At 29.8% G+C, this 9,587-nt stretch overlaps 1 protein-coding gene across 5 annotated transcripts in view; it reads right to left on the bottom strand.

The window, feature by feature from the left end:
* Nucleotides 1-743: 743 nt before the first annotated feature.
* Nucleotides 744-9,587, bottom strand: part of LOC116847962 (solute carrier family 26 member 6-like) — a 42,492-nt gene continuing 33,648 nt past the window's right edge. For 4 of the 5 annotated variants that reach the window (XM_032823617.1, XM_032823620.1, XM_032823618.1 and 1 more), the window contains 3 exons: nucleotides 4,445-4,621; nucleotides 2,496-2,622; nucleotides 956-1,140 (listed from right to left, as the gene is read on the bottom strand). In XM_032823617.1, coding sequence (XP_032679508.1) covers nucleotides 956-1,140; nucleotides 2,496-2,622; nucleotides 4,445-4,621 — 489 coding nt within the window. Of the gene's footprint in view, nucleotides 1,141-2,495; nucleotides 2,623-4,444; nucleotides 4,622-9,587 lie in introns of all 5 variants that reach the window. The other variant, XM_032823616.1, reaches the window with a different exon arrangement.

The raw sequence follows: 9,587 nt of genomic DNA on the forward strand, positions 1-9,587 counted from the left end.
GATATGAAATAAATATTTAAATATTTTAAATATTTTGTACTCATTTTTCTTTACGTACATAGAATAATAAGAGAAATTGTTTAATGATACTAATCATTGTACACTATTTCATCAACGCATCTACAAAATGCAATACAATATTTTTATATTTCTCTATGTTCTTTTCGTAATAATTTCATTCGTTATTCTATGTATAAAAGTATTAAAGTGAGGTAGTCGGAAAGTCAATATTTTATGACATATCATATATTTTATATTGAAAAGTATCAGAATAAAATATAAATAGCTAGGAAGTATTTACTTTATAATAATCTTAAGTCGGTACTTTTATATGGACTTATGTTAAAGAAGCCATATAATTTTATTTTATTTTAAAAATTGAAATTGACCTTAAGACAGAACTTTTCAAACTCATTTCAAATAACTTTTACCAGTAAATACATTTTTTATTCCAAAAAATGTTTTTTAATGCTTATTTTGTGAATTATTTGACTATTCCAGAATTTTTACTGCATCCTTTAAATATGCGAATTCTTATAACTGTTATATGCGAATTCTTATATGTGAATTCTTATAACTGTATGTGGAAAATGACGATTAAATATGTCAAATGAAACGTGCATAAGTGGTTGCAGTTAAAAAGGTAAACGTTTTAACAGGTTATTTTGAAATAAACACAAATAATATTTCATTAACATTTCTAGAATTACGGAATTGTTGATGTTTGAGTGACAAAAACCAAAAGACATAAAAATATTTATTAATTCAAAGAGCTTCAATTTGATTATTCTATGAATTAACAACTCTTCGATGGTTTAATAATTATGATTTTATTTTTAGCCAATGTCCACCGATTTCGATTTACTGCATGGCGACGCATTCTATAAATCGCTACGCGATTTAATAGCACTCTAAGAAAATGCTATTTCGCCAACATTTTCGTATTATGCAATTCTCAGAGTCTGCTAATACAGTTCTCATCGTAAACACGAGTGCTCCATGCAGCAGGCGTCGAAGGTACTTCGCTGTGAGATCGTGCAAAATGTACAGCGTCGGCGACCGTGGGAAACATGGCGAAGAAAGGACTGTCGTTGTATTCGTCAGTTAGGTTACATTTTCTCATTGTCTCGTACACAGGCCCTACAAACAACCGTAAAGTCTCATTAGTACAAATATAAATAGATCTAAACATCTAGACTTTAAGGGACAAATGGTAATATTAATTATTTAAAATTCTTATGTTGTATGTGCACAAAGGTAATGTCAGTGTTAAGAAAAATGACAATTTTATTGATAAAAATACTGCTTTCTTCTGCAAAATTTATATTGTATTTATTTCACAGAATTACAAATGTTTTTACACAATGAAAGTAAGTAAATAAAAATAGATTGAGGCATTACTCAATACGTAAATAAAAATAAAAAATAGAAAATATAAAAATTGACATTTTAACGTAAATATTTATTTGATACAAACGTTCTGCAGTTTGTACTTACCGAATATATATTTACACCGTTTAGAAAAATTTCAAAGTATATCACTGCACTTTTAAAACTGAATTTAGAGAAGCTTAAAAATATAAGAAAAGTTTGTAGAAAAAATTCTATGTATACTTGATTATGTTTTTTGCTGTGACATTCTATATACAGAGTGTCTGAGATTTTTCTCCGCACTTTTTATGGATATATAAAACAGATTGAAGTGAACATAAAAATTCTATACCGTTCTGCGATATTTGTAATAAATTTCGAGATATTAATTAAAGAAAATGCGATAAATGATCACACGCGATATAATAGAGAAGTTATAGTGATGTCGTCTGCCATTGTATACATATAAATTACGTCAAACTGAACAAAAAGATGTTTTATCATTTTGCAAATGACCAGATTTTAGATGATAAATTTTTTATAAATAGATTTTTAGATATTAATTAAAAAAACTTCTGCATTATTGCGCACAATTATGTAACAATTTTCTTTTATTAATAACTAAAAATGGTTATTTGCAAAATGATAAAGGACTTTTTTGTTTAATTTGACCTAATGTAAAAGCATACAAAACAGCATACATCGCTACTCATCTACTATATCGTGCGTAATGATTCGCTAATCTTCTTTAATTAATATCTCGACTATTATTGCGAATATTGTAAAACGGTATAGGACTTTTATGTTCACCTCAATCTGTCCTACGTTCTTATAAAAATTGCGGAAGAGAGTCTGGGACACTCGGTATATTCTGCTAAATAACAAAACAACATACATTTATATGAGATCTATATAAGGTCTATATAATCTGTATAAGATCTATTATATATATATATATATATATATATATATATATATATAAGATCAATATATATATACAAGATATACGAAGAGGACGATGTTAGTGACAGTGATAGTGTTAGTAATAGTCGCTTCTGCGTTATCGACATTTTTGAAGTGTGTTATCCACTTTGGCATTCCCTTAATGCATTAAATATTCTTACCAGAACAACCAGCTATGTAAACAGATACTTCAATACTGCAATATTCCTCGACGATACTTCGCATTGCATTCGCTCCTGCTAGATCAATGTGCGACAACGCGGTGAAGTCTAATATGAGAACCCGCAACTGTGAAATAAACAGAATTAGGTAAATTAATTGTTTTTTTTTAACTAACAAGGAACCTCACATAGGTGTTTAGCTCCGACTTGGATAAGCTTGAAATATGTATATTGTAATTCAAATCAAAAGAAGAGACATGTATTTTTTATATCCAAGCAGACTTTTAGGGAGTAAAACAACCCTTTGAAAAAATCGTTTTTTTTAGAAGCATGTTTTGTAAAAAATATAAGAGATAGAAAAAAATTTTTAGACAAAAATTAAATGGTTTTAGGAGTACTTTGCAATGACAAGATCAGATATTTGAAATTGGGAAAGTGGTGGAGATATGTTGACAATCATAACATTTTTCAAATGTCTAATTTTCTCGTTGCAAAGTACTCCTAAAACCATTTAATTTTTGTCTAGAAAATGTTTTTTATCTCTTATACTTTGGACGAAATATGCTCCTGAAGAAAAAAACCGATTTTTTTCAAAGTGATGTTTTGCTCTCTAAAAGTCCGCCTGGGAATGTATAAAAAAACATGTGTCTCTTCTTTCTGCTGAATTTTCTTCTTTCTGGTCTGAATTATAATTATTTCAAGCTCATCCAAATCAGAGTAAAACACCTATGTGGGGTTCTTTGTAAGTTAAAAAAGTGTTGAAAATTTAATTTAAATTTTAACTTAACTAAGTTAAAAACCTTGTTTACAAAATCAATTGCACTATTTGTCAGGCTTCTTATGTTGGACAAACATCGCAAATTGATAATTTGCATTAAAGAACATAGGAAATCTGTTCGTGACACCACAAAGGATTTGTCTGTTGTTAAAACTCATAGTGTCATATTTGTCGATTGTGTCACATTTTTTATTGGAAGTGAATTGAGATTTTTAAATTGCGAACCAATTTATAAAAAGAGACTAATCTCCGAAATGTTATGCATTAATCAACAAACACACGTTTTGAACTTACAGGGTAACACTGATTTCTTAGACGACAATTTACTTATTTTGAATGTTATAATCCGACCGTTTGACTCTATTGTAGTCATATTGATAAACTTATACGCACAATATACTAGTGTTGTTTCACATATTTAATCAGGATCAATTGTTCATTGCTCTAAAGAATTTTTATATATTTTATTATTACGATTATTTTTCTAAGTTTGTTGATGATTGGCAAGATATGATTTTTATATTTTTTATTTTTTTCCTTTCTAAGCTTTGTTTCTATCATTGTACTTATAGTACCACTTCATCAAATACTATTTAAGATTGCTAACCTCTCAGATACTAGGAAATACTCTGATAATCTAACAACTATAGCTTTAATTATTAAGGATTTGGACAACTTCTTTATTCTGGATAGTAATTTTTTTGGTCTCGTAAAATTGCTTTTGTAAGACGAAATTTATTTTGTATTGAAGAAAGTTCAAATGCTTATGGCCAAAACGTTTTTATGCAATAATTCTTGTTTTGTAAAAATTACTATAATAAAATTTGTATGCACAAAAAATTCCCGTGCTTGAATCTTATAGACCTTATTTGCACGTTCGAACATCTACTCTAATAAAATATGAACAAAAATAAAATGTCCTTCTAAATTATTTATTTCCTGAACATCTTGTTCTACTACTTTTTTATTAATTTGTTCACTTTTAATTTAACTTTTGATTAACTAGATATCATCTAATTCTGGAAATAAAAACACTCAAAAACAAGATATTACACAAATTGAACGAAAATAGCTAATAAAGTTAAATAAATAATCGATCATGCTAACACTGAATATTCTTTTAAGTAGAATATGTAAAATGTTTTTCAACGTTAGTTTAACTCATGCCTACTTTTTTAATTTCTCCTGCTTCGGCGGAACCATTGGTCGCGGCTTTCAATCGTCTGCATAGTTCTTTTTGAGGCACTAACTCAGCAACCTTATATATTTCCTCACGGAAGAATTGTCTACACGCAAAATTTAAGCTGCCAGAGTAACGGAAAATCTTAATGCCAGGAATTTCTATTGTCTGCAAATGTTAATTTAGTGTAATTATATAAATTAATATATTAATTTAATAAATTAATATAATATAATAATTTAATAAATTTAAATTAAATAAACGAGTTATATATATATATATATATATACAGTGAGCCACGAAAGTATCCGAACGCTGTCAGATGAAATGTTTAAGGATTAAAAAAGGCAGTTATACTCAAACTTTCAGAACAATTTTATGTCAGTAATAACATACAAGTATGATAACACGCCAAGTTTGATAAAAATACAACAATTTTAACAATATTTACAAGACATGTCTCGAAAATGTCAACTATTTGAACGCCTCAAAAGTATTCGAACGATTTCATAATTACATCTTATTTGTCAAACAAATATATAAACATAATATTTTAGTATTTTGTTGGTCCACCACAAGCTTTTATTACATTTTGCAATCGACGTTGCATACTGTCTACTAAATTTTCAGTCAGTCAACATTTTTGTCAATATTGTTCCAAACCTCGAAAATTTGTTCTTTTAATGCTATCTTTGAATTTACTCCACATTTACTTAATTTCTTGCCAATCACAGCCCACAAATGCTTAATAGGGTTGAGGTCTGGACTTTGTGGAGGTTTCCAAAATATGCAGAATGTTGTATAAAATCCATTCTTTCACAATCCGTGCGGTGTGTTTTGGATCATTGTTTTGCTGGAAGTAGAAGTTCCTTTGCACACATAATTTTTCCGCATTTGTTAAATTTCCGATGTTAAATTGTCTTTTAATATTTGTAAATACTTAAATTTATCCATGGTTCCGTCGATGATCGTTAGATTTTCAACACCTATGGCTCCCATACATTCCCACACCATTATTGAACCACCTCCGTGTTTTACCGTTGTGTGTGGTCGCAAATTTTTTAAATCTATCTTCCTGATCGCTTTTCTCCAGATTTTGTAACATCCATCAGAACCGAAGAGATTAAATTTGCTCTAGTCAGAAAAAAGCGTGTTTCCAAAATTCTTTATCTTTATTAACATATTCCTTAGCGAAAACTAATCTTTTCTTTTTATTGATCTTACTTATAAAAGGTTTCTTTCGTGGAATACGACCATGAAAATTAGTCATGTAGAATTCTTCGGCAAAGTTCACTACTAACGTTTTTCCCAAAATTATCAACAACCATTTTAGCAAGTTGTGGACTAGAAGTGGATTTTTTTAAATTTCTCGAACAATCATATTGCTTTCCCGATCAGTTAATTTCTTTGATCGTCCGGAACGCATTTTATTATTAATAGTCCGGATAGTTTTAAATTTTTTTATTATGTTGCATATAGTTGACTTACTTTTGCTTAATAATTTTGCAATTTCACTATACGATTTACCTTTATTATACCATTTAATTACTAATTCTCTATCAGAAATATTTGTTTCTTACTTTTTGACACACATTTTTATACAGACTTTACAATTTTGTTAATATTGACAATATCGATCAAGGCAAGCGTGTAACGTCAACTAATCCTATCGATGTTTACATCTTTTTATGCTCAAGCAATATTTATGTACAAAAGTTTGTATCGTTCGAGTACTTTGTGCCGTTTCTATAGTCGATATTTTCAAGACATGTTTTGTAACATTGTTATCATTGTTATCAGATATCTATCAAACTTGGCGTATATTATCATCATATTACTTGTAAATTACTAATGATTTAAGATCATTTTGGAATTTTTAATATAACCTTGTTCCACTCTTAAATATTTCATCTAACAGCGTTCGGATATTTTCGTAGCTCACTGTATATGTATATATATATGTATATGTATATATATATATATATATATATATATATATATATATATATATATATATATATATATATATATATATATATTAGGGTAGACCTTATTTATTTTTAGTTAAAATTTTTTTAGAATTTTTCCGCCAAACTCTCAAAAAAGTCTCCATATAACAAAAAAATAATTCCTATCAAGTTTGAATTCAATCAGATAACGAGAACCCGTGCCCTCGAGTCGTTAAACATTGAAGTACCCTTGTTATATTGTTGTATTAAGCGATACATTATCAATATAGTTTTTAAAGCGTGTTTTCCACAAAAATCGCCCTAGAGAATTTTTCTTTTTTCTTTCTACATCGTTTGAGATCTTATAGTCTCATTTAAACAATTAGATAAATTATTGACGACTAAAAATAAATAGTTATTGCATTTATTGTTTGAGCTACAACAAATCATGTATGGACTATAAAAGTTGCAATAGTATGTTTGGAGGACAATATAAGTGTAAAACATAATACCTTTCATGTTTTTATTAATAAAGAAATTTTTTAAATTAAATATTACATAATAATTAATAATCTTGTGGCTCCTAATCTTATGCTAAGAAGAGACCATAGATGTACAGTCTGTTTGATAAGAGCGTATATGGCAAAACTTGATAAATAATTTATTGAAATGACTTGGAATAAAATACACATACTACTACTTGATTTGACACACATACTACTTGATTAGAGAACTGTGATGTTTTATTATAAATAACTTGTTCAGTTACCTTCATTATTAATAATTGCCTGGCATCTCCAAGACATACTTTTAACTAATTTTATGGCATATTCTTGAGGTAAAGATCTCCATATCAATTGAATTTCTCGTATTAATTCCTTGATCCATGATGATGATAGTAATAAAACCTTCTCATAAATTTTAACCATTTTGCTAGCGTTTAAGTTGTTTGTAAAGACATGCAAAGTGCCAAATCCTTGCGTAGAGCCACGTTTTGGTAAGTCATTCGATATTTTTCACCTCTAAGTAGCGATTCACCCACTTATTTACAAATGCTTTTAACTTTCTCATGTAGCAGCCGCTTGGCGTGACATTTTTAGTCCTTTCGGATGTGTACAAAGAAACATGACTTCGAAACGCGATGTATATTTGACACTCATGGCGAACTATTTTTATCACGAAGATCGAATGACAACTAAAGCTTTATCAAGAAAGCATCTTAGACGAAAGGTGCCTCTACCGATTCCTGTTTGAATTTCCCGTCTATTTGTTTATATATAAAAGTTTTCCCGGACACATTCTTATCAAACAGACTGTATAATACTTAGGCGGATTCGCAACGTTTCCCATTGTCTGAACGCGTTAAACAATATAAAGAAATCAAACGATGCGGTAACGTCGCGACGCCAAGAACATAAAGACGAGTTCCGAGAATGACAGGTCCGAGATGTGACTATGTTCATACTACACGACGCTACCAAGAAGCTTTTCTGGAGTTTTTGCGACGATCACACTTCCAACTAAAATATCTCGAAAAATAAAGCCGTAATGAAAAATCTAATTGCATTTCTGACAAAAACGTTGATACAAGCTTTCAATTGCGACAAATCTAATAAAAATTAGTGCAGTTAATCTTGAGATTTGAAATTATCACAACCCAAAATTACAAATTTTCGGCGTTTCTCTTCCCGATCAATTGTTTAAGTCTTTTCTACAACATGTGGCAAAGTTTAAATCTCTTGTACATTATGTCGTGACGACATAACGCTCTAATATATCATTCTTAAATATGATAATTGAGATACGTATTGAGATATACAGGGTGAGTCATTTTAATCGAACCAGGCAAATATCTCGAGAAATATGGAGGATATACGGAAAAATATCTCGAGAAATATGGAAGATATACGGAAATATTTCTAACAAAACAAAAGTTATATGGTTCGGAGGGGGACATAAGATGGTGCAATTGGCTTGACCCTGGATAATCGTTTGAAAGTCACATGAAGGTCACCTTCAATTTCTTAAATGAAAACCTCCATTTTTCATTGCATATTTTTATAGCTTACCTTAAAAGCTTTCCAAAACACTGTAATAAAATATTTTTTTATTAAGTATTTTTCTTTTAAAGGCTTCAAATTTACAATATTGTTGCCATTAGCATTGGTACTCAAGGTGTTCGACCGACGGCTGAAACCTTTTAAATGTTGTTCAGGGCCATGACCTTGACAATATTTGTCAAGGTTAAGACGATTGGCTGTTCCTAATATTTTCATTTCTTCAAATTTTACAGTGAAAACAAAAATAATAATTTAAAATCATGGGGTAACATATGGATCCGATTGACTCTAAAGGATCATATAAACATCACAATGCTATGATTATTAAAGAAATTTATTAATGGGATTTCACACGTGTGCTTCTTTATGGCCCCGACGAAGCATTGTGACCTTCATATGATCCTTTAGAGTCAATCGGACTCCACATGTTACCCCATGATTTTAAATTATTATTTTTGTTTTTACTGTAAAATTTGAAGAAATAAAAATATTAGGAACAGCCTCCAATCGCCTTGACCTTGACAAATGTTGCCAAGGTCATGGCCCTGTACAATATTCAAAAGGTTTCAGCCGTCGGTCGAACACCTTGGGTACCAATGCTAATGGCAACAATATTGTAACTTTGAAACCTTTTAACTCGAAAAATACTTAATGAAAAAATATTTTATTATAGTGTTTTGGAAAACTCTCGAGGTAAGCTACAAGAATATGCAATGACAAATTTCCATTTAAGAAATTGAAGGTGACCTTCACGTGACTTTCAAACGACTATTCAGGGTCAAGCCAATTGCACCATCTTATGTCTCCCTACAAACCATACAAATTTTGTTTGAAATATTTTTCTGTATTTTCCATATTTTTTTGAGATATTTGCCTGATTCGATTTAAACCACTCACTCTATGTATACAGGGTGGACCATTTTAATCCATCCAGTCGAATATGTCGAAAACCAAGCACGGGAGAGAAAAATTTTTCAGACAAAAGTTGGTTTTGAGGGGACCATAAGATGGTACCATTGCTTTGACCTTGAAGAATTATTTGAAAGTCACCTCAATTTTTTTAAACGGCATCCCCTATTTTTTATTACATATTCTTGTAGCTGACCTCGAGAGTTTTCCAAAACA

This window comes from Odontomachus brunneus, unplaced genomic scaffold (assembly GCF_010583005.1).
Source record: "Odontomachus brunneus isolate Ranch 3 - 2012 unplaced genomic scaffold, Obru_v1 Obru_scaffold_086, whole genome shotgun sequence".
NCBI classification, from domain to species: domain Eukaryota; kingdom Metazoa; phylum Arthropoda; class Insecta; order Hymenoptera; family Formicidae; genus Odontomachus; species Odontomachus brunneus.